Below are 25,965 nucleotides of genomic sequence, written 5' to 3'. Positions count from 1 at the left end.
CAACGGCTGTGAAGGCGGAAGAGGATGACCAGAGCGCAGGGGGAGCTCTTATCCTTGGCTGGAAGTCCTCCTGGGAGAAGGAAATCTGAAGAAAAAACCTTCACCTGCCGAGGCCGTTCTACACGTGGCAGTATCTGCACCTGTGGGACTCTGAGCGTCGGTAGGCGAGAGAGTGGGGAATGGACTGCACAACTCCTCTTAACTTAAAAATTAAAAAAAAAAAAAAAAAAAAAGTCACTTGTGCTGGTCAGGCAACCAGGCTAATGTCGGAACGACGAGCTAGCCCTTCAACACCCAGATGAAGAAGTGATAACGGGGACAGGCAGAGGATGCTGCTGACAGTTCCCAGTCACGACTCTGCACGCAGGCGGCTGTGGGGTGATGGTCGCCCGCCGTAGACGGGCAGATGCGGCGCCCGTATCCTCCCACAGCGTCAGAGCAGCCCTTTTTTGGGACAGCACTGCTCTCCCCACACGGGGAAGGGGAGATAAAAGGATCTCTAAACAAAGCCTGCCTAACCTCGTACCTAGTAAGAAACTGCACCTACTTGGACATCCAACACTAGCGGTCGAAAACAACAGAAGAAAAGAACCAGGAGTCATGCCCTGACTCTGGGTGCCTGGAATGTTCGCATCCTTTTGGACAGAGACGACAGACCAGAAAGGCGCACAGTGCTCATTGCCAAAATGCTTGATCGCTACCAGGTGGACATAGCAGCCCTGAGCGAAACCAGGTTTGCCGGTGAAACCCAGCTGAAGGAAGTTGGAGGGGGCTACACCTTCTACTGCATTGGGAAGCCAGAAGGCACCCCAAGAACCTCAGGCATGGGCTTTGCCATACAAATCAAACTTGCACGACAGCTTGACAGCCTTCCACGTGGGATAAACGATAGGCTGATGACCCTGCGTCTGAAGCTGTCCGAGGATCGCTTCGCTACAGTCATCAGCTGTTATGCCCCGACGATGACCAACCCTGATGACATCAAAGAAGCCTTCTACGAGGAGCTCACGCACCATTTCAGCGGTAGACAGAAAGGACAGGCTAATCATCCTTGGGCATTTCAATGCCCGCGTCGGCGTGGACTTCTCCTCGTGGCCAAAAGTCCTAAGACAGCACGGCACTGGCAAGTGCAACTCCAGCGGACTGCTTTTGCTCTCGCTCTACGCGCAGCATCGACTGACCATCACCAACACCTTCTTCCAACAAGCGGACAAGTAACACATGGATGCACTCCCGCTCCAGGCAGTAGCACATGCTGGACTATGTGATTGTCCGCCAGAGGGACACAGGTGATGTTTCCATTACACGCTGCATGAGAGGAGCAGTCTGTTGGTCGGACCATCGCCTGGTACGCAGCAAGATGAACATCAGACTTGCACGCAAGCTCCAACCAGCCAGGCAGAAACCCCCTAGAAAGCTGAACATCCACCACCTCCCTATCGTCAAGGACGTGCTGCAGCAGCAAATCCAAGCAGCTCTCCAAGAAATTCCTGCATCGACTGATGTAGAAGAGGTATGGAGCACCTTTAGAGATGCTGTGTACAAAGCAGCAGCTGACACACTCGGCTTTGTACAGAGGAGCCACAAAGACTGGTTTGACGAGAACGACTCTGGAATCTCCAAGCTCCTGAACACACTGCATATACGGCACCAGGATCACATTTCCGATAAAGACTGCCAGAGGAAGAATAACCAGTACTTGCAAACCAAGCAACTCGTACAGAAGAGGCTCCGTGAGATGAACACCTGGTGGGAGAGAAAGTCCGAAGAGTTTAAGTCCGCTGCTGATGCTCACGACACGAAGACCTTCCATGATGGTCTCCAAGCTGTGTATGGGCCGAGAGTCACAGGATCAACCCCTGTCCGAGCCCTGGACCAGACCACCCTCCTGACAGACAAGAAAGACATCCTTGCCCGCTGGGCAGAACACTTCAACACCGTACTCAACAGGGACTCGTCCGTATCTGACGAGGCAATTGCAGCCCTCCCACAGCTATCAGTCAATGACTCGCTAACTGCCCCTCCCACCACGGCCGAGACCCGGAAGGCCCTGAAGCTGACAACTTCAGGAAAAGCACCAGGACCAGATGGAATCCAGGCCGACATCTACAAGTATGGATGCGAGGTGCTGACCGCCCTGTTCCAGTCTATCTGGGAGAGAGGGGAAGTCCCCCAGGATTTCAAGGATGTTTCAATTGTCCACATTTACAAACGAAAGGGAGACAAAACATCCTGCGATAACCACCGTGGAATCTCTCTCCTCTGCATCGCCGGCAAGATCTTCGCCCGCATCATACTGAACAGACTGGTTGACCATGTCTCCAACACAATCATCCCTGAAGCACAGTACGGCTTCCGCTCAGGCAAGGGAACATGTGACATGGTGTTTGCCGTACGCCAGATGCAAGAGAAGTGCCGTGAGCAGAACAAGGAGCTCCGCATGGTCTTTGTAGACCTGACTAAGGCCTTCCACACGGTGAACCGCCGTGGACTGTGGAAAATCCTCCTAAAGTTCGGCTGCCCAGACAGCCTAATCCAGCTGATTGCGTCATTCCACGATGGCATGCAGGCGAGAGTACAGGAAAATACTGACATGTCAGATCCGTTCCCTGTGGTAAATGGAGTGAAGCAGGGCTGCGTCCTGGCACCCATACTGTTCTCCATTCTCTTCTCTGCCATGCTGACTGACACCTTCCAAGACTGTGACCAAGGCATCTACATTCAGTTTCACACAGATAGCAAACTTTTCAACTTGCGGCAACTCCATGCTAGGTCCAGGGTGTTTGAGGCACTGCTGAGAGAGCTCCTCTTCGCTGATGACTGCACGCTTTCTGCACACACCCATGAGGACATGCAGTTCCTTATGGACAGGTTCTCAAAATCCTGCAGGTTTTTTGGACTTACCATCAGCCTCAGCAAGACCGAGTGCATGTATCAACCAGCTAGCTCACAGAACGCCAGTGCCTCCCCCCCCCCCCCCCCCCCCCCCCCCCCACCTACAATCAAGATTGATGAGATTGAGATCGTCAGTCGACAAGTTTTGCTACCTGGGCAGCACCCTACGCAGCAACGGAGCCCTTGATGCAGAAGTGACGCTGCGCATCGCCAAGGCCAGCTCCGCCTTTGGCAGACTCAACAACAGGCTGTGGAACAACAAAGGCATCAGGATCAGCACCAATATCAAAATCTACAGAGCTGTTGTGCTGACCACCTTGTTGTACTGCTGTGAAACATGGAAGACGTATCGCCGTCACATTCAACAACTTGAGCAGTTTCACCAGAGATGCCTACGAAAGATCCTCGGCATAAAGTGGCAAGACAGGGTCTCCAACCTCCAGGTCCTAAAGAGGAGCGGCCTGCCCAGCATCGAGAGCCTGCTGATCCAGTGCCAGCTACGCTGGACAGGACATGTTGTCCGCATGACATACAGCAGGATCCCGAAGATGCTACTGTATGGCCAGCTGAAGGAAGGCCACCGCGAACTTGGAAGACCCTGCAAGCACTTCAAGGACACCTTGAAGACAACCTCAAAGCCTGTGACACAGACATCGCTTCCTGGGAAACTGATGCCCTTGACCGCTCTCGCTGGAGGATGCTGTGCTCTAGTGGCATAAAGACGTTTGAAAACAAGAAACGCTGGCCATTAAGGAGAAGCGTGAGTGAAAGAAGCATGGCTCAACTTCTGGAGACGTTTTCCCTTGCAACACCTGTGGGAAGTGCTGCGCATCCAGAATCGGCCTCTTCTCCCATATGAGGACACACACAGACAGATAAGCCTGCCTGCCTACTCATCCGTCGGTCCGACGGGAGACTCCATCATCATCATGTATGCACTGGCTGGAAAGAACAGAAGAGGCTCGTGGGTGACATGAAATAATACACCAGCTGATGGATTCATTGCCTGTGTATATTACCGAAATTGCTCCCTGTGGTGGTGATTTTTTTCCATTGAATTTCGACATCAATGCTAAGGTTTTCAGCCTGGGCACAAACGGGCATACTGTTTTCAGGAAAGTAGCTACCGAGTTAGAAAACTGTCTTTTTCTGTCCCATGTCCCGTGTCTCTCTAAGTTTGTCCAGCCTCTCCCAAACCCCCAAACCCCGCACTCATAAGCGACTCATCCGAACAGAAATAAAGAAGTAGAGGAGGAAAGAGAGGAGGAAAGAACGAAAGGTGAGAGACAGCAGCAATGTGGAATTTCGACACGGGAAAGTAGCCAGTCAGAACTTGGTCATACGATCTCACAATGAATCCTGATTTTATATAGCTGATATTCTTATGGATTCGTATTTCATTGTCCTCTTCGGTAAGTTACTTTTACAATCTATGGTGTACCTATACGATGCGTTTAAAGTGTGTGTCACGGCAGGTGTTATATAAAGAGATGTGAACAAACTGTATAATAGTTCGTTCTGTGTGGTATCGGGTGACCATTTGGTAGATTCTTTTAATTCAAACGCTCATATTCGATTTCCTATTCCATACCGGTCTCTAATTTAAAAAAAAAAAAAAAAAAAAAAGTGACGTTCATACATTTCTTGCAATTCTATAGTCTGCTTTAATCATTATTTGTAGTTTATTGGGCGTTTTCCATATCCCATCCAATATGAGCAATACCTCGATTTATTTTATCTTTTTTTTTTTTTTCAATTGTCAAATATGCACGGATAGTTTCCAATCCAATTTGTCGCTTCGCTTACCACCAGAGTGCAGCAATAGCTGGCATCATATTACGAAAACACAAACTAATCACATTAGCTAGCTAAAGGGCCGCAGGACAGGAAGGAAGATTTATATCCTGCAATTCCAAACCCTAGCTTATGTCATCTATGAAAAATCCAGCTGTGCCGATGTGGAAAAAAAAAGTACCATGACAACAGCGATGCAGAAGAGTGTGCAACAAAACATCAGCAGATAAAAAATTAAAAAAAAGAAGAAGAAATCGACTTCAGCCGGGATGCCATTATGACTCCCAATGATATGCTGAACGTCTCGTCAGTGCCCCATGAAAGCTAATATGTTTCCAGTCTATCCCCTTGGAACGCCAGATAGACCTCCCACCCGGACATCCAGGACTCAATAGAGTCTCCCCTCGAATAATGCAAATGCAATCTTTACCGAAAGAAAACCCTCGGCCTGAACAACTTGCCCTTATGGGATTTTTTGCCAATAGGTCCTGAAACTCCGCTCTGCCACCTCCTAGCCGATGGGTTCCCAGCTGGCTATACTGGTTGAGCGCCGAGTTCTCTCTCAAAATGTAAGGTCGAACCGCAGGCACCCAACATAAAAACTGGCATAGTCGCTAACCATTTTAACTTTTTGTCGTTTCTGATGGTGTCAGTGTAGTGAAGAGGGATAGGTCACCCCCACCCAACTTAAAAAAATAATAATAAATGGCATATTCGCTAACCATCTTAACGTTTTATCGTTCTGATGGTGTCAATGTAGTGAAGACGGATAGGTCTTCCCACCCACCCTCAAACCCCGCCGCCATATCCCCCTCCCCCCGTCCCCCCTCCACTCAATTCGTATTCCCCACGCATCCTCCCACGCCTCAAACTTTCATCGGGTGTCCGTGCCCATGTGAACTGCCGGAACGTGTTGTAAGTGGCTGATAAAAATAAAAAAGAAGAAAAAAAAAAGGATGGTCTATTGCTCGTGATGCAGTTATAATGCCCACGGGTGCCATGCCAGTTTGTAGGGTTTTCAATGGTTCTGCTGAAGTTAATAATCGTATTAACCTAGCGAATGGCACAGCAATAACAGACCCTGCGCCAGGAGAGTGCTAAATATGATAATTGATAAATAAGCAAATCGTAAAGGACTCGTAGTTCATACTCTCTCTCTCTCTCTCTCTCTCTCTCTCTCTCTCTCTCTCTCAAAATTGAAGATAACTTGCATTTATCATGTACTGCGAGGTTACAGACCGATTAGGGACAAAAACTTCTAAGTAAGTACATGTCAGTTGTTCTGTCAATGTAATAACGGCTGTTTTGTAACGAAGCCAGAAGTTGTTACAAGAGATGTATATAGCAATCTATATATTTTATTCTCAGAAACAGAGAAGAATATATCACTGCCAGTTTATGATTATCTTTTATCTACAAGCTACTTGATAATATGCACCTATGTTTACAGACTGGAGGCTCCAACATCAAAATTTGTGATTCTGTGAATCTCACACACACACACACACACACACACACACACACACACACACACACACAAGCTGTCTGATCCTTTCTTTATGACAGAGATGACCAAAACTGGCCATTTGGAAGACGATCGATTTCAAGTCCCCCAGTTAAAGAAAGAAAGAAGTAAATAAATGAGTAAATAAATCTGCCTGCTTGAACCCCTCTCTGCTATCAATGTCATTTTTATGTCCCGCCAGTGCGGAACAGAAGACGCTCGTGGGTAATATGAAAAACACCAGCTGACAGATTGATTACGTGAAATCGCTGCTGTGGTAGCAGAAATTGAGACTTTATTTAAATTTGATATCGGAGATAAGATTTCCCACCTAGCGTAAGTGTGCAAATGTTCTATTATCCCCTCCCCCCCCCCCCTACCCCCTCCTTCTCTCTCTCTCTCTATCTTCGCGCTCATGTTAAGTTCTATTTCTTTGCAATTCATTTTGTTATTGGTTGTTTTGTTTGGTTTGGCTTTGTCGTTGTTGATGTTTGCAGTGTGGTGTGTATATATCTACACTTTTTCTTTCCTTATTTTCTTCTTCTTGTATTCATCAGACTTTTCAACATATTTTCTTTTATGATCGTAGGATGAAAACAAGTCACTGTATTTATTCCTTTTCCTTCGAAAAAATAATTGTTCTATTTCGATTTCGATTTCTCTCTCTCTTTCTCTAGTTACACAAGTTGCAAATATTCACAGACCGATTCACCCGAACAGAAGAGGGGTGTGTGGGAGGGCGGGGGCAGGTGGAGAGGCATAAATAAAGAGGCAGACTGTAGCAATGTGGACTTCAGGAAATAGTTTGTGACCTGCATTGACTTGAGAACAGACATCATAAAGCTGGAGCTTGGCATAAAAAAATTCACATCAACTATAGATAAATAATATCGCAAATATTCTTCATAATAATTGGGTTTATATTGTGTGAGTTTTTTGTGGGGGGTTTCTCTGTCACGTTACTTAATCTTTTGGGGTTGTTGTTGTTGTTTTTTTATATATATATATAAACCGAGTGTACGCAGTGTTGTAAAATAGTTGATGAATGAATATGTGGGTGTTTGTTTTTGTTCTTGGCTGCTTTAAAATTTCCTCTTTTTTTCCCTTTCCTTTTTTGAAACATTTATACTTTCTTTATTTCAAAAAGGTGCACTCGGTTTATATAAAAAAAAAAAACCCCGAAAGATCTGTAACTGCACTCATTCCACCTCTAATCCCATCTCATCAAAATCAATACCTCACTTTATTTCATTGCTCTCTTTTTTTTTATAATGTGTAACATGCGAGGAAACCTTCCAGTTCAATTTGTCGGTTCACTTCCCACCAGAGTGCGGCAATAGCTGGCATCATGTTATGAAAATGCAGAATAATCACATATCTAAAACGGCGGGGGCACAGCCAGGAAGATTCATATCCGGCAATTCTCAATGCCTGCTGGTATCATCTGGGAAAAATCCCACTGCACCCATAAGGAAAATCAAATTGCCACCACAGCAGTCATGCAGAAGAGTATGCCATGAAGCGACAGCAACAAAAAAAAAAAGAATAAATAAGATAAAATAAAGTAACATGAAACAGAATAAAACACAATAAAATGAATTAATAGAATAAAATGAAATCAAATCAAATCAAATCAAACAGAATAAAACAAAATAAAATAAGGTGAAATGAAATGAAATAAAATCCATTCTAATACAGAAACAAAAAGCAAAAAGGACTCGGAATCAGGACAGCAACTTTCTTGCAAAAGTTCTCAGAGAAAACTGTGTTGGTCACCAATAATGTTCCCAGCCGATGTTCGTGGGCAAAGTATACATCTAACTCTGTAGTGATGCCATGGAAGCAAGTTTAAAAAAAATATATATATATATATATAAAAATAAAAAAGGCAATACTGCTGCTGGTCATGAAGCAAATACGATATGTCCCCTGAGGCACCAGCTGTTTGGGGTGAGAAGAAGGGTTCAGGGGAGCCATTGGAGTTAATATTTGTTTAAACTTGTTTCTCGCATTATAACAATAACAGACCCGGAGCTGAGGGGATAGTAATGTGCTCGTATTCACTGACAAGGGATTACTAATGTGCTTGTCATTCATTTATCCCTGTGTGTGTGTGTGTGTGTGTGTGTGTGTGTGTGTGTGTTCTCTCTATCTCTTTGTCTCTCACTAATTCACTCACACACACACACACACACACACACACACACACACACACACAATCTCTTTCTCTATCTCTCTCTCACTCACTCACACACACACACTCTCTCTATCTTCTATCTCTCTGTGTCTGTCTTTCACTCACTCACTCACACAATCTCTCTCTCTCTCTCTCTCTCTCTCTCTCTGTCCCTATCTTTGTTTCTCTCTCTCTCTCTCTCCCTCTCTCTCCCCTCTCTCTTTCTCTCTCTGTCCCTATCTCTGTTTCTCACTCTCTCTCTCTCTCTCTCTCTCTCTCTCTCTCTTTCTCTCCTCCCCCGTCTCTTTCTCAGGTGAATTAAACCACACTATGACTTTCCTATTACAGATCAATGAGACATATTTGATTGCTGTACTACACCACTCTGAGGAAAGGTGATGGGTAAGACAAGAATGACACACACCTCTGCTTTTCTTTCCAAACTTCCTGAACAATTCAAATTTCAGCAGCAGCAACAGCAGCAGCCTCAACTTCAGGCCCACTGATTTCATCCACCTAAGACACTGGTGTTGCCTACTAAACTGTGTAAACGTAAGACTATCATGTGTGTGTGTGTGTGTGTGTGTGTGTGTGTGTATGTGTGTGTGTGTGAAAGAGAGAGAGAGAGAGTGTGTGTGTGTGCACGCGTGCATGTGTGTATTTGTGTGTGTGTGTGTGTGTGTGTGTGTGTGTGTGTGTGTGTGTGTGTACATGCATATATATATATGTGTGTACATACTGTTTTTACAAGTATGCACGCTGCATACACACATGTTTATCAACCTCTCTCTCTCTCTCTGCTTTGGCAGCTTTTAAACTTTTCTTAAACTGAAAACCACACTGGTGAAAATCCTCACCAATGAAAAACTTTGTGTTCACCATACATAATTAACATAGTTCTCTTTGGAAAAAAAAAATGGCTGAGAAAGGCAGGAAGACAGGCAGCAAGGTGACAGGCTTCAGTCAATCTAACAACAGCGCTGGAAGGAGAATCTGAATATTTCAGTAGCCATACAAAGGTTCGGTGCAAGGAGGCAGTGGTGCTATACAAAATATAAAAGCAGCACAACAAGCTTAAATGCAAAGTTCTACAAGCGCTCTGTGACAGGTTGGATTAAAGCAATCTTTTGGGGTTTTTTTCTTTTTTCCCCTTGCTGTGGAGGCTTTTTTCTTTCTAAATGAATACATTTCAAAATCAATTTGGCATATCACATCACTGTAATACAGAAACATCAAATGAATAATGATAAAATAAATAAACAAATAAATAAATGAGTAGATAGATAAATAGAGAAATACACACACACACACACACACACACACACACACACACACACACACACACACAAATGTATACATACACATACACACATATGTATATGCACATACACATACATACACATATACATACAAATACACATAACGCATTGAACACATTTTTAATTCCATTTATGAAGACAAAACATAACTTTTCACCATACCATATGGTATACAATTTTTGGTTCAGTAAAATATCAGGGAAACCAGGTAACCAAAACACATTTTCGTATCTAGTAAAGATTTTACAACAGTTTGAAAATGTTTTCGACAGCAATACAATATCCAGTCTTTTATTTTCCCATAAAGAATATTCAAAAGCCTGTCAAGGTTTTTCTTTTTTGGGAGGAAGGTGTGAGAGGGGGCAGATACCACTGTCCAAACAGAAAGCAAGTGAAAAGAATATATACTGTAATTATTGTGTTCCACATCATATCATTAATTTACTATAGAGCATCCAGTTTGTAATAAATATGCAATGTGTTCTACTTCAAACTTTGATTTCAAATACTGCTTGGAGTTAAAGGAAACTTGGCTGTTAACTGCTCCTTCTCTGGGAAGGAGTCATTCAAAAACAACATATGCTGGAGCTAAAAGCAACCATGATTGTGAGTGCCTTGAAAGACCACTTTTTTGTGTGTGTGCGTTTGTATCCTGAAGACACAAACATGCTCCAAGTCATAAAATGAAAATCTCTTTGTGATTTTTCAGGAACACCAAAGCAGAATGGATTAACAAAACTAAAGGAAATGAAAAGACAAGATGAAATAATGACAGCTAATGGCAAACATTAGTGATTTGTTTGCTCATTTGAAAAAGCATGTGCATTCATAAAATGGAAGTTTCTGCATGCCTTATTGTCAACACTGAACTGATGCCATGTGTACTGGCAGACTGTGCAGATGAAGAAAAAAAATAGTAAAGGCACACTAACTGCAGCCAGTTTATGACAAAGATACATGGGGTTTTGTCTGTTTCTTTGTTTGCTTTGCTTCTTAGGTGGGAGTTGAGGAGTGGGTGTTTGTTTTGTTTTGTTTTGTGTTTGGCGTTTACAACAGACAGATGAAAAACGGATAGGCACAATAACTGCAGCCAGTTTATGGGAAAGAATCATAGTTGTTGTTGTTCATATCATATCATATCAAAAGTCACAGCTTTTAATCTTTATCAGTCTTTTTCCTGATCAATTAGGACTTCTTTTTTTCTTTTTCTTTTCTTTTTTTTATACAAGAGTGCGCAATTACTAATGTTATGGACAGCTTCCTATGGAGAAACTAACTTGGAATCCATAATCCTTCCAGTGTTTATCTAATAAATTCTTAAAACTGTTAAGTGTTCCTGCAGTGACAATGGCACTGGGCAGATTATTCCAGTTGGTTTTGTTTTTGTTTTTTTGGCGGGAGTGTTTTTGTTGCTGTGTTCATTTTTTGTTTTGTTTAATTTGGGGGTGAGGGGGTATTTGTTTGCTTGCTTGCTTCTTTGCCTTATTGCAAATCTGTTGCTCTGTTGTTGTTTTTCACAGCTGCAGAAAGTGCCATTTGGGTACTATTAAACAAATAAAAGATTAAAACCTAAGCATAATGTTTTGTTATTTTTTTAACAAAAATAAATGGTACAGGCATACAAGCCAAAAACATGTACATATCACAAACAAGAATGAATCTGTTTCAAGATCAAATAACACTACGGCATGTCCATCAAAAATAAATGAACAAACAAACAAAAAATAAAATAAACCAAACAATGAAATGAGTGTTGGTGAATCAAAGAACATGAACATGAAAAAAGAAAACACCTAAAACAAACAAACAACATGACTGACCTGATGCTGCACAAAGGGGTTGGAAAACTCCAATCGTTTCTTCACGTCTTCCATCTTTGCTTTTCTTCTGCTGCACACTTCTCTCCCCTTTACTCTGTAAAGAAATTAACACTACAAGATTCTTCTCTTCTTCCAAGTATGAGCATCTTCTTTTCATCTTTTTTTTTTGTTCCTGTGTGTGTGTGTGTGTGTGTGTGTGTGTATGTGTGCGTGTGTGCTTTTGCGTGTGTGTGTTTCTGTGCGCGCATGTGTGCATGCATGCGTGTGTGTATAAGACTGTGCTTCACACACACACACACACATACATTCTCTCTCTCTCTCTCTCTGTGTGTCTCTGTCAGTCTGTCTGTCTGTCTGTCTCATTTCTTATTCCACTACACTGTCTTATTTTCCTTTCTCCTTTCTTCTTCCTTACCATATTTCCCTCTGACTTTGCCTTCTACAAGGAAATAATAACAAAGCACAATCAAAATAAAATCACAAATATAAATACACAGCATTTAAATCCAGAAAAAATTATTCTAAGTTAATAAAAGTGCTTTCTTATTTACACTTGTAGAGAAAAATCCAAGCCTGAAAACCTTTTCTGTTTATTTGAGACATATTCATATAATCAATGCGCCTGCCTCTCAAAACAGGGCTATGGTTCAATAAGCAAATGTCAAGTGCCAGTGAATCTGCCAATTTCTTTTTTATTTGAAACCACTTACTGATGAAACAGAGAATACATTTCTTATCATATTCTTCAGTCTCAGTCCAGCAAATCATGAACTGCCAAGAATGCACAGGGTCATATGAATATTATAATGGACAGTCCAAATCGTTGTCTCTTTAACATGTGTGCGTACACACACACACACACACACACACGCACGCACGCACACACATGACACACACACAAGACACTGACAGAGTTAGCTCAGATGAAAGTCGTGGGTTTTTGTGTTACATCTTTTTCCCCCATCCCATTTTTATCTGAAGATTCCCTACTCTACAAACTGCCTTAATATCCTGGTAAAGATGGTAGAACATGCATATAGGTTGCGCTTGAAAAACACCAAACACTGTCAGAATGATTTGCTTGTTCTCTCACTTACTAGGTAGACTTGTTACCACTAGGCCACCATTGAGCACGGTGTGCGTGCATGCCTGATTTATGTTACAGAGTGAATTATGCTAAGAGAGAGAATGATGTGTGTGTCTATGTGTGACTTGGACTGGACTGAGTATGTTTTTGTCCACATGTTTGTGTGTTGTGTATGTGTCTATGAATGAGTGTGCATGTTTCTCTGTGTGTGTGTGTGCGCGCGCGCGCGTGCATGTGCGTGTGTGTGTGTGTGCGTGTGTATGCAAGTGAAGGGTAATAATTATGTAGAACAGTTTGATATTTGGGCCTTGATTACAACATTTTTTTATGTGTGGGTCAAACCCAAAATACATTTCATTAGAAGAGATGACATCAATTTACTGTCTTCACAATTTCACATTATTGTTTAGTAAAGATCAATTTTTCACTTCATTCAAACTATGGATTATTTTCCTAGTGTATACCACCTTATAATTAAGATTAATATGACATATGTCTGTGTATCTGAAGTATAGCTCACCACATCATCATGTGAATATGGGCTGCACATTATCATTTAACCCCTGGAGCAGTGAGAACGGAAATTTCTGTCCCCTTCCCGCATGCAAAAAATTGCCCCAGGACAGAAACATTAGCCTGCATCACTGTAGGAATTTACCTATCACAAAATCATTTATCTCATGTGAAATTGTCATGAGTGAATAGTGAGTTCATTTCCTTTCAGAAAAGTATTAGATGTATATATCTATTAGCAGTTTACATGCTAGAATACTTACTTCAATTATTACCCTCTGTGGCCAAAACATCCCTTGACAAATAGTTGTCACTGAGCATAAAACAGGCTTTCCATTGAAAGAGATGATAAATATCAAATTTCTGTCATGGTGAAACTGTGGGGTATTTTTGACAGAGTGTGAAACCTTTACATTTGATACATCAAAATACAAAATCTGTGTATAAAGATAAAAAGTTTATCAGATCATATGAATTTACTAGCGTCACATTATTAACTAAGAAAAAATAAAAACAAAAATATATATATATATAATTCATTATTATTGTCAAACTATACGATTGGTTGGTTGGTTGTTGGTGGGTTGTTGGTTGTTGTTTTTCAGGGATTTGTTTCTTGCTGTTGTTTTTTTTTTGTTTTTTTTTTTTTGGGGGGGGGAGTCTGTGTGTTGTAGCTTGTGTGTGTGTGTGTGTGCGTGTTGTGTGTGTGTGTGTGTGTTTAGGGGGGATGTAGTAAATGTGTAAAAATTTACATTCATATACAATCAAAATGCAAAGTCCATGCATGGGGGGGATGTAGTAAATGTGTAAAACTTCACATTCATATACAATCAAAATACAAAGTCCATGCATCTTTTTTTTTTCTTTTTTTTTTAACTCCAAAGAACAGCTTTCATGATTTCTCAAACATTTGTGTTGCCTCCAGTCATTTTGCAAGACACCAATCTAAAATGTTTGACTACAAAAAACTCATCATAACACTTGATAAATTTTTTAGGAAGTTTTCACATGAAGAAAACTATCTGTTGAATCTTGATGACAGCTGTGTCATTTCATTCCCAACATCAAATATTCATTTTAAAGTCTTGTGGCAGGGTGCCACATTGGCTGCAGCAGTCCATGGGAGACAATCGCTTTTTAATCCCAGGTAAAGATCAACTGTTCAACAGTCATTCACTTTTCAAGCAAAATGTGGGATTAGTTCCCTTGTATCACAGAGAGAGGAGGGGGGTAGGGAGGCCGATTGACAACATACGAGTTTTGCCTTCAATAGTAGAGGGGACCGGAGGGTTGTGTGGGAGGGGGAGGCGCGTGAAGGTCTTAATTTTACTTACTGTCTGGTTTGTGACCGTCTGTCTCACCCGACATTGAGAACGATAAATACATGTGCTCAAACACAATTCCCAAACACAATTCCAAGCCATCACTGGTTTGGTTTTCATATGCTTTTCGGTCGGCTGTCTGATTTTACAGTTCTTGTACTGTTGCAACATTGCATAATTAACAGAACTGTCTTTTCTTTATTTTGAGAGAATTCTTGGTCGTTCTCAGTCCCAGTCTCTCTCCTAAATAACTGCTAAACGAGTCTTCTTGTCTGTCGATTTTATGACCATGATAGCGAATACAAGCATTCATAATCAATAAAATAAAATAAAAATACACAATATGTACTGCAATATTATCTAATTGCTTTATGTATTACCTTAAGACATGAGCAAACGTTGGAGTCGGATCACGCTACTGACTCGCAAGAGTGAAAGGAAAAGCACATTGCCACATGAAACAGACGACGGAAGTTTGTGCAAACCGAAGAAATGTGTGCTTTCCATAAAAGGAGATTTTCGCCTTGTTTCCAGACTTTCCGGCTATATTCGGAAAATGTTTACCAAATGTTCATTCATTGATGGAGATTTTTTTCTATGTACTCATGCGATGTTCTCTATTTATTCATTTGAAAGAGAAAAATATATAGTCCTACTGTTTCCAATACAACATTACTTCTCCATGCACGTGACGAACAACTCTGACAGGTCAACCAATCAAACATATTTTCTCATTGCATCAACCAATCAATGAGAATCCTGTTATTTGAAGATTTTGGCATGAAATTCGTGTTCGCCGGATTGCACGCTTGACTCCCAACTGCTTAGTGACCGATGAACCGTAATCAGAGGCAAATGCAAAAGAGGTGGTCTTTTCCAAACTGATACGATGGCGGAAACACGGTCTGCAGCGGTAAGTTGAATGCTTGGGTGTTGTTCGTTATCGCACGGAAGAACGTTAGATGTGTTCGCGAGCGTGCACAAACATGTAGAGAGCTATGTATCCATGGTAAGGGAAAAGCAGACGATTTTCTCTTTTTTCCAGAAATTAGGGCGACAGGTTTGATTGCAGTCGTTTTCATTTTGCTTCATGTTAGGCCATGATTTTTGTTGTGGTTTTTTTATGTTCCGCTCAAGTGAGAAATTGACACTTTGAAAGTGAAAGTCTGCAAGTCGGGGCTTGTCAACATTCTTCCAGAATCTCGTTTCCGCTTTGCTTTTTTGCTCGAGGTGCTGTTCGGACAAGACCAGAACATGTCGAGCAGGGTGCACCGCCTTTGTCAGTGACAGTTTTGTTAGGACTAGGTGGTAACAGTAACACCAAGATTTCACCAAGCACAAGAAGACCAAAGTGTCAAGTAAGTCGCTGGTGCTAGATAGTCAGAAACTAGTGACATACAAGATAACTGCTTTTCACTGAAGTCCTAACACTATTTTGCTATCCAATATATAAGTATGTATGTTGGTAAATATTACATTGTATACTAGAAGTTCCTTGTAAGCTCAGTGAACCATGAGTTCTACAGGTCCATATATATTGGTGTTTTTTTGTTTTTTTTAATATTTTGAACAGTGTTTTGTATATTTTGCCATCAATTTCACAATTTTCAGTAAACATGCGGGTGAATACTATGGTCACTCCATGAACTTAACAGACTTAAAATAGTGCTGTGCACTCAGTGACTGAAGTTTGTCAGTGTGTAACAGATTGACTAGAGTGATGCTCAGTCTCAGAATATCATGATTTTCATGGATATGGTTGCATTAATTTTATGGTATTTGTAATTTTTTGAGGGATATAGTTGGTAACAAATATTTAAGGGGGAGGGGGGTCAAACTCATTTTTAATAAAATAGACATATTTTGGATTTCTGGTTGGCAATATATACATTTATTGCATTAGTTGCATCTACTGACTAAAACACAAATATAAAATATTTTTAATAATAGTTTTGTCCTCTGTTGCTGACAGACAGCTGCAGATTATTCATCCAGTTAATATACAGTATCCAAAGTAAAACATTGAAAATTTTGGTGGCAAAACATAGTAACAAATTGTTTAACCCTTTGAGCCCTGAGTTCCTGAGCAATTTTAATTTTTCTGTCTGAGCTGAGGCAAATTTTGCAAATGCTATTGGTTGACTTATATTGAAATCGATCTTTTATCCAAAGCACATGCACAAAACACAGTGAAAAGGCGCGGCCATGTTGGTACTACGTTCGCTGACGTCAGAATATTACGGTTTTCTGATTGGCTCTTCAATATATCGACCAATAGCAAAACACAAGTGTTTACGCACCGCTGAACCGGTGGCTAGGCATTGTCATTTTTCTCTACCACCGGTAAAGTGGTGGTCAGGGCTCAAAGGGTTAAAGTTGCCTGATAATGTTTTTGTTGTTTTTTAACCATGAACAGATTGAGTGCAACAGTGCAATAGTTTCAAACTGAGCAAGCAGTCACATGCTCAAGTGAGTTTGTCTCATTTAAAGTGCAAGTGTTAAGTCAACTCATTTTCTTTTTCTTTTTTAGTGAAGTTTCAGAAGGCTTGTGCAGTTAACACAGCAGTACAGCACATTTTGCCATTTCTTATAGTTTATTTGCTGTTTAAATGTTTGGGAGAAGGTCATATTTCATTACTTTGTGAATCGGCAGCAATCTGAGTGAGGATAGTTGCAATTCATTTTAAAACTCGGTATGAAAGCAAAAAATGAGCTTCGGCCACATTGGAATCGATGAAATTGAAAGATGTATCAGCAGGGCTTCCAGAAAGACCAGATTCAGTTGGCCTTGTGGCTTGTCACCTGTGCCAATCCATGACAGTGTTATTGTCCTTAACTTTAAAACAAGAAGAAAAACAGTTGATATATGTGGGAAAGATAATGGATGTCTAAACATATGCCAAGCTTAGAATTTTTAACAATAAACTTCATTGTTCTGTTGCAGTCTTACCTCCAACCTCTCACCACTCTTATTTTCATTTATTTTATTTACATGTATCAAAATTCAGGAATAAATGCAGAGCCAGATGCTTTCATTTATTTATGAAAATTGAAGGCTGCAAAGCTAGTGAACAGAAAGGCCTTCATTTGATATTTTCAGGATATATAGATACAAATGAGTTGTATGAAAACCATGACATTTTGATAAATCTGACAACACTGTATACATCTCCAAACTTTAGAGTCAAATTTATTTAAACCATCTTGCATTAAGGGGGGGGGGGGGGGCCTTACCTATTGATCCAGACTGGCCAGTGCTCTTTAATAACAGCAGAAAATGTTTTGTTGAGAAGCTGCCAGTATCCTGTCATGGGCAGCATTAAAATGAAATAGCCTGCCTTTCACATGTCAAGTATGAATATTTATGTAGGACAGTGTTTTCACCAATTTGGAGACATTGAAGAGGGAAAGCAGTTACAGTGCAAATGAGTCTTTGAACACTTATTGTTAAAGATCTAAAGATGCAGGTGCTTGCACTTGTAGGATCACTCATATTGGAGGTTCAGTATCCAATACCAGCAGTTAGAATAGCAGCTGCCATTGTCAGCTTGTCGTGAAGGCAAGAACAGTGCTGTTTAATTTTACAATTCTTTTTAACTAAGGAACAAGAACATAAACTTCACTTCAGACTTTACAGAATTGCCTTGAAAACTTTATATATCCACATTTATACATGAATACAGATCATATGCATGGTTTATGTTAGGGTCATAGTAAATCTGAACTTTTAACAGGGCACATAGGGTATACAGAAATCAAACCTCTGTTCCCATTTCTTTGTCAGTTTTCCTTCAGATTAACAGAACATTGATTTTGTTTTCAGTTACGTAAAGCTAACAGCACCAAAGCCACAGAGTCCAAGATGTTGCAGCAACAAGATAACATGGATGCCACGGTGCCAGCAAAAGCCGCTCTGGCGGCTGGTACCCACACAGCAGGAAGTTCTCGCTTCGCCCTGGGTGACATTGGTAACATTGGTGCCAAGGTATCCAGCTTGACTCTTGACCCAAGCAAGAAAACTGGGGCAGTAAAGAAGGAAATCCTGTCTCAGCAGCCCATCATCACACGTCAGAAGTCGGTTCGGCGTGCAGCTGCTTCCAGCATGGCACCTCCTGCTGTTCCAGCCAGCAGTGCTGCAACCAAGTTGAGCACAGTTAGTACCAGCATAAAAGCCTCGGCATTGAAGACAGAAATCTACTGTGACTTGAAACAGGTATGAGACGTAACTTTGTGGCTCTATCTTCATTCAGTGATTGAGATCATTGTACATTGTCTTCATATTGTAGAATTTATCTTCATGAATGAATACCATTGGCCCTTGTTTTTCTTGATTCATTTTTCTTTTCTTTTTTTAACACATTCTGATATGGGGAAAATGTTAGATGACTGGTTCCCTAGCTGAGAGATATGAAGATCCCATAATGTGCCATTCAGGTTGATAATTTCAAAACGTTTGTGTTTTTTTGCACTGAAAATGTGGATCATGAAAAATGTGAAGTTGTTGCTGTTCCTGTGCAGGAGCCGGCAGTGATAGTGGAGCCTGTTCCATCAGGTACTGCTATGCCCATTGCCCCTATGGACATTTCTGAGGACCGAGCAGATGCTTTTTCCTGTGGAGCAGTGCCTGTAGAGGACATTGATGCAAACGATCATGAGAACCCCCAGCTAGTCAGCGAATATGTCAACGACATTTATGATTACATGCGACAGATGGAAGTGAGTGATCTTTATTTTTTAACCAATGTGACAAACTAAACTTGTTTAATCAATGTCATAGGTTAAGGTTGTTCCACATCAGTGTTATGAGCAAGTAAAACAGTGACAAGGGAAGGAAATTAATAACCAGCTGACCCTTCACACACATAGTCTACATCTGGTATTGAACTAGTCTGACTGATTTTCAGTTCTTCAAAATAGCCTGTATGTGTGTGAATATTGTTTCAGCGACGCTTGTCTGTGCGACCTGCATACCTGGAAATGGAAGGGGGAGACGTCACTGGCAAGATGAGAGCCATCCTTGTGGACTGGCTGTGCCAAGTCCACCACCGCTTTCATCTGTTGCAAGAGACCCTTTATCTCACTGTGGCCATTCTGGACAGATACTTGCAGGTATGAAATTCTAACACTTAAGTACAAGACCCTATTACCCCAACGAAATAACCCTAATTGAGTAGGATCCCTTAAGCTGTTCTGAACAGACGTCGGCAGTATTTTGTAAAGTAAATAGATTTCCTGGGGAATCTAGAGAGCACATAGTGCAGTGTATTTTTCTTTTGACTTTACAGCTGACACATTGTCTTTAATTGTGACAGTCTTTAATTGTGTAATGACATTCTGACATAACCATTTTAAACCTTAGCCTTAACTCAACTCTGGTAACTAAAAATACAGTGCAGTTGGTGGAATCTCCTGCAGGCTGTAGCCTCCAGCCATTCAGTCATTCCATGTTTATGAAAATTATGTCTGACGTTCACACTATCAAAAAGTTAAGATTGCGTGTTGATGCCACTTGACATAAACCTCCTTATGGTAGTATGTACAATGTTTTCTTGCTCTACAAGTACGCTAGCCCCTTCTCAACCGTCTTTCAGATGCCTGCTGTGTTGTGAACTATTGGAACAATGAAAAACAAAATAGTAAAATGAAATGGTCAGGGACAGCCAGTTTACAAAGTGAAGCTGCCACTGTGCAAGCGTCGAGAGAAAAATTCAGTTCCAGTGATTTGAAATTAAATTTGTTCTGGGATTTAAACATTATCCAACTGATTAGCTTCATCGTGTGTTTTCGTTTCCTTGATTAAATAATCTGAAGGTCTTTGTTAAGTTTACAACTTATAGAAGTTGTAGAATTTCAAAACATCTTAGTTTCATAGATGTGGAACAAAATCTAGGCTGTTCTATTAAGCTTAGAAAATGAATGGACCATAAATTTGATGTACGAAATACCTAGTTTTACAAAAACGTAAACTGTAAAGGCATTTCTTTGAGGTGGAATTGCTTTGCCAAAAAGGCAAATTATATACTCATAATTTATATATCATCCTGTTATTCCTATATAGAACTGCTTCTTCAGGATCCTCACATTTGATTTAGTGAATTTTTCAGTTGGTGTTTACAGACCCTTGGTTTTGATTTCAAGTTCACTATGGTTTTATAACAGTATTTATCATTTCCGCAAATATATGCAGGTTGTTTGAAGTATTAGAGTAAATAAGCTTGTCAAGTGATATCTGTAGGAAACCTGTTAAGCAAATACTGTTATTTCAGATAAAGCAAATTTACATTCTTAGCCTTGTAGGTTACTGGTTTGGGTTATTGCATTTTGTCAGTATGAGAGAATAACCTGTTAATGTTTGCCTATTTTTTTCCCCACAGCAAAAACCAGTGTTGAGGAACAAGCTACAGCTGGTTGGTGTTACTTCTATGCTTGTTGCCTCCAAGTACGAGGAGATGTTTGCACCAGAAGTGGCTGATTTTGTGTACATTACAGACAACGCCTACACGAAAGCTGAAATCAGAGAAATGGAAAGAGATATTCTGAGGACTTTGAACTTTTCGTTTGGGAGGCCTTTGTGTTTGCATTTTTTAAGGAGGAATTCTAAAGCTGGACAGGTTGGTGTGAGCTTGCTCTCTCCCTCCCCCTCCCCCTCCCCCTCCCTCCTTCACCCCCATTTTTAAGATTCCCTTTTCACAATTATTTTAATGTTTCTATTCAATATCTTCCTTTAAAGAAAATCTGTTGGAAAGCAAATGTGATTGAACAGTAGAACTGAAAAAAGAATTTGAAAACATCTATTTTTCATAGTCCTTCCATGTTTCTTGTTTCAGATAAATACCAGTGCATTTGAATTTAACTTCCCCCCAGTTCCAGGGCAAAGAGTTGTGAATTTTGAGCTTGTGTAATAGTGGCGGTGTTTTACACACCGAGTGGCCTGTGTAATTTCAGGGATTTTCTCTTCACCATTCATAAACTAGTGACACTGGTTGTGATAAACTGTAGCAACCCAACTTAGTATAAGCCATCAATCTGGCCCAACCGTTAGTCTGTGAATTAAATAGTTTGGGTAATAGTTTACATAACTTAGTGGATACAGTTCTAGCTATCTGGTTACTATTGTGGATAGTGTTAGTAATATATGGGTTATTAAATCTGTTTGCTCTTGCTGGGCAGACCTCAGATTACTTGGGAACTAGAACCTTTGATAAACAGGCTTGATGTTTTGTGTATTATAATCGCTTTTGTGTCAGGTGGATGCCACTAAGCACACACTGGCCAAGTATCTGATGGAGCTGACAGTGACTGAGTATGACATGGTTCATCTCCTGCCTTCTCTCATTGCGGCTGCTGCACTCTACCTCTCCATCAAACTACTGGACAACTCTCCATGGGTCAGTGACTCTCGCAATATGTTAGTATGTCTGTCCAGAACAGAAGAGGCAGCTGCTATACATATTGTCCAGGCTAGACTTTGATTATAGTGGAATATCTTTCCCAAGTTAATGCCTACTCTTGTCCAAGAAGACTTAAGAGAAATGGGGCAAAAGGGACAAATTATACATTTTGGTGTGTATAAAAAGGATCTGTTGCACAAACTACTGATTGTACCATTCTTAGCTAAGTAGTAATAGTCCAGTATGAAAAGAATAGTATTTCAATGTGATAAACTTTTTTTTTTCTTCCCCCCACCCCTGTTCATATTTGGCATGAAACTAATCTTAAAAGCTGTTTAAAAAAATAATAAATAAATCTCCTGAATTTTATCAAGAAATAATAGAATTACATATTAGACTATATGTGAGAAAGATGAGCCCTTGCTGTGCCTGGAGTCTAAAGAATTTGAAAGACCTCAGGTCTGAAGATGCTGAAACTAGTGAAAGCAGTCACCCAGTACTGCAGCCCTTCACAAAAAACTGAACCCCTTATTTTAAAATGACAGTTGAATGATGTATCAGATATATATGTTAATGTTGGTGTGTTGACAGACACCTACCCTGGAGTTCTACAGTACATACACAGAGGACCAGGTTCTTCCCATTGCAGCCAAGATGGCAAGTCTGGTTGTGAAAGCTGAGACCAGTAAACAAACGGTATGTCCTTTATCACCTAATATTCAGTCATGGTTCTTACTCTTCGAAATTCAAGAAATGACTACATCTTTCTTTTCTTTTCATTTTTTTTATCCCAAACTCTGAGAGATATAAAAGGGACATGATCTGAAATAGCATGCTTTAAAAACATGGCAAATGGGTAAATAATTACATAACCATGCATTAAACTGAACTTGTAACCATTAAGCCAGACCACTTCCTGTCCCCTTTAACTCAGTACTGCCAATTATCTCCCCTGACTTTCCCCACCAACGACCCATTTATATGGGTAAGAAATAAAATCGCCATAAAACAAATGTCAGAATTTAACTGAAAACCTCCAAACAGATCAGTAACATGAGTTGGGGATAAAATTAAACTTCTTCCGTCCTTATGCTATCATCCAGTGTGATCATAAAAGTATCCATAGTTTTTGTTTGAAATTTGCACACTGGTGGCTTGTAAACAAATCTGGGAAAGCCCTGATAGGGCCCCTCGTCTAATACTGTTGTCTGCCTTGTGACTGAGAAAAAGCGGGGTCAGACATGCACTGTTCATGTGAACCAGTCACCTAGAATTAGTAGAAAATAGCTCACCTGCTTGCGAGCACAGCAACACTGCATTTATTGGTCACAGTAAGAAAGGTCAGTTAAAATATTCTTTAGCTTATAACATTATGCAAATTAGGTGCCACTCCAAAAATTCAACTTTCTAAAGCCCCAATTTGGCTCTGTCATCTTAAACAGTAGGGCCTCGATCATGGGCTATTGTCTGGAGGGAGTGAAGGAAAAGATTGGCACCATTTCATATCAGTGTTAGAACAAGAGCCTTCATGGCTAATGTGTGTGATTGCTGTTGATTTAAAACAAATGAAACTGAACACACATGGGGATGGTATATCAGTATTTACGTATACAGGCCTGTTGATTGAAATGTTTTTGCTCACAATCTGCAACAAGTGCAGCCGAAGTCAGTTGGCATTTCATTATTTTATGATCATAATACAGTTATCAGTGGATCAGGCGTATTTTCCTGCAATGATACAGTTCAAGCTCAAACTGTCAAACTAGCTCCAAAAAGATAGTCAATTTTACAAGGGGGGGGGGGGTTCTCAACAATGGCTGAATTTATGCAATTAAACAATGTGTAAACTGTACATGTCTATTCAATTTGACATTTATCACAGCTGTCAATGTGTTTTATCTAAAATACTTGATCCAGAGATATCTTGAAGTTAGATTTTACCATAGCAAGTCTGTATGAACTGTAAAATACTACACAAATTCAAAAAAGTGTGCAGTTACTTTTTGAGCAAATTTGCTCTGCTATAATTTAGCAAGATATATATATATATATATATATATATATGCTTTGCAAACTTATTTATTGACCTTGTTTGTTGCAGGCAATTCGCAACAAATACAGCACCTCCAAACTGATGAAGATAAGTCAGATACCAGAACTGAAGTCTACCTTCATCACCCAACTAGCAGCACAGTCTTCATAAAGGGAACACCTGCCTGCATCTTGCGTTCTCCCTTGGTGTTTGACAAACATTGATCTTGGAAGTTGCCTTCATTTTCTCTTCACATGGAAATTTCTTTCGTAAGAATTCAGCTATAAAGAACTGTCACAGGTCTTCAGGAAAACTAAAACGATGGTAAATATGCAGCAGTATAGATATTGCCAGTGGGCTTTGCCCACCCCCAGCTAGTGGATTGTCAGCTAATTCCAACTTTTATGAAACATTTTTTAATATCTTGTGTATATCTTGCCTTGCCAAATGCTTCATTTCTAGCCAGCAGTGTATAGAACCAAGTCCATCTATTCCAGGACAGCTACCACTGGCTCTGGAAGTGGTGTTCCTTGTTTTATGACAGCATTCCAGAAATACGACCTGCATTATCTCAAGTGACTTATAGTGTGAATGGTGAAGTTCAACTTTTTCGATCAGTGGATCCCACCAGTGCTACTCAATCTGGACCAGAGTGGAACTGTTGCTGATTTCGTCTCGTCCAACTGGTCGTGGAACTGTGATAATGCGCCAGCACAATTTAGTAATATAGCTTTGTATAGTGGTTTGCAAAGGTTGTGAATGAGTTCAGATCTACTGGGTGAGTGTGAAAGGGATGAGCAACAGCGTTTCATTCTGCTTGAGTGCAAGATGTAAGGTGTTACTGTACTTGTGGCGTTTAGGATTTCACCGGTCTCCTTAAGATTTTGAGAACCTCACTTGTGTATGTGGGGCCTGAAAGGTGTGTCCGAATTGTCATAGATAATCATGGGTGATCTTTAGATGTATGAGTGGTACTGTTTTAGAAAATGTTTTAATCATGGCGCCTTTTTTTTTTCTTTTTTTTCTTTTTCTTTTTTTCTTTTTTCTTTTTTTCTTTTTTCTTTTATTTTTTATTTTTACATATATATATCGGCTAATGTCTTCAGTTTTGTTTATGATCTGAAGAATGCATGTTAATTTACGTAGGGAATAAATCCCCGATAATTTGTTTCTGATTCTGATGTGTATATTGCAGGCAGATCATTACGGACATTGAATGCCATTTGGAAATGTCTTGTCACATTTTTAATTCAGCTTATATTTCAAGATGCTTAACTGTTCATATTGTGGTATAGTATTCTTGAATAAGCGCTGAATTATACATTCCCCTTTTCTCCTTTTTTTTTAGGGAAAAATGTGCCTTCAAAGTGAAGTTTCTAATTGTGTGTGTGGCGTAAATGTTAATGAAAAGTACTGAGTAAAGAAATATATAATGTATTGTATGGATGATGTGCTGTGTGTTGATATAATGTGGTTTGGTTTAATTAGGTTTAATATATTTTTTTTATTATCTAGAATGTATTGTATGTTGGATGGTGTGATGGTAGGTATGATTTTGGTAGGTTTGGATGATTCTCTGTCCACAAGACAAGAGCTTCTCAGGGTCTAAAGGGGACGGGGACTGTGTTGGATGAGGTGGAAGTACCTAGTTGGGAAAGTCACCATAGCATCAGTGCATGGGGTGTTTTGGATTCAGATCTGCCTGCGTAAATCTGCATACATGTGTGATTTTTCTCACCTGGACATTTTATGCTTTTAACATTGATTTGTCAATAAAGCATGTAAATTAACTACAGGCTTTGTTTTTGAGGCTCTTTTGCTGTGTCTGACTCTTGGTATAGGTGGTGGTGGTGTTTTTTCGGGGGGGGGGGGGGGGGGTGCTGCTTACCAGTCATTTACTATGAAAATGCGTTTAAAAAGTTTACAAGTTCTCCATTGCATGAAAGTTACCGTGAAACAGAACTGGAAAAAATTACAAAGGTGTTTTCTTTTTTTTATGAGTTTTATTGAGCTCTACTACTTAGACTATGAAATAATTGAATAGCTCTTCATTAGTGCAGTCAGGATGTTTGTTGTTTTTTTTTGGGGGGGGGGGGTCATATTTAACTTAAA

At 40.4% G+C, this 25,965-nt stretch overlaps 2 protein-coding genes across 4 annotated transcripts in view; one reads left to right on the top strand and one right to left on the bottom strand.

The window, feature by feature from the left end:
- Positions 1-14,915, bottom strand: part of LOC143297255 (focadhesin-like) — a 724,856-nt gene extending 709,941 nt beyond the window's left edge. For both annotated transcript variants that reach the window (XM_076609497.1, XM_076609498.1), the window contains exons 1-2: positions 14,811-14,915; positions 11,509-11,602 (exon numbers count right to left, since the gene is read on the bottom strand). In XM_076609497.1, the coding sequence (XP_076465612.1) occupies positions 11,509-11,562 (54 nt within the window). In that variant the 5' untranslated portion in view covers positions 11,563-11,602; positions 14,811-14,915. The remainder of the gene's footprint in view (positions 1-11,508; positions 11,603-14,810) is intronic.
- A 290-nt stretch (positions 14,916-15,205) lies between these two features.
- On the top strand, positions 15,206-25,646 carry LOC143297265 (G2/mitotic-specific cyclin-B-like). Of its 2 annotated transcripts, none has more exons than XM_076609510.1 (8): positions 15,206-15,343; positions 18,254-18,643; positions 18,949-19,146; positions 19,375-19,539; positions 20,805-21,041; positions 21,678-21,818; positions 22,413-22,517; positions 23,923-25,646. In XM_076609510.1, exons 1-8 carry the CDS (start codon positions 15,320-15,322, stop codon positions 24,022-24,024), a joined length of 1,362 nt encoding a protein of 453 aa, XP_076465625.1. In that variant the 5' UTR covers positions 15,206-15,319; the 3' UTR covers positions 24,025-25,646. The 2 variants fall into 2 exon arrangements, with proteins under 2 accessions (XP_076465625.1, XP_076465626.1); XM_076609511.1 differs by lacking the exon at positions 15,206-15,343 and adding an exon at positions 15,632-15,788.
- The last annotated feature ends 319 nt before the right edge of the window (positions 25,647-25,965 follow it).

This window comes from Babylonia areolata, chromosome 22 (assembly GCF_041734735.1).
Source record: "Babylonia areolata isolate BAREFJ2019XMU chromosome 22, ASM4173473v1, whole genome shotgun sequence".
Classification (NCBI taxonomy): domain Eukaryota; kingdom Metazoa; phylum Mollusca; class Gastropoda; order Neogastropoda; family Buccinidae; genus Babylonia; species Babylonia areolata.
The sequence above is the reverse complement of the archived record's forward strand: the minus strand, read 5'-3'. Positions and strand labels throughout refer to the sequence as shown.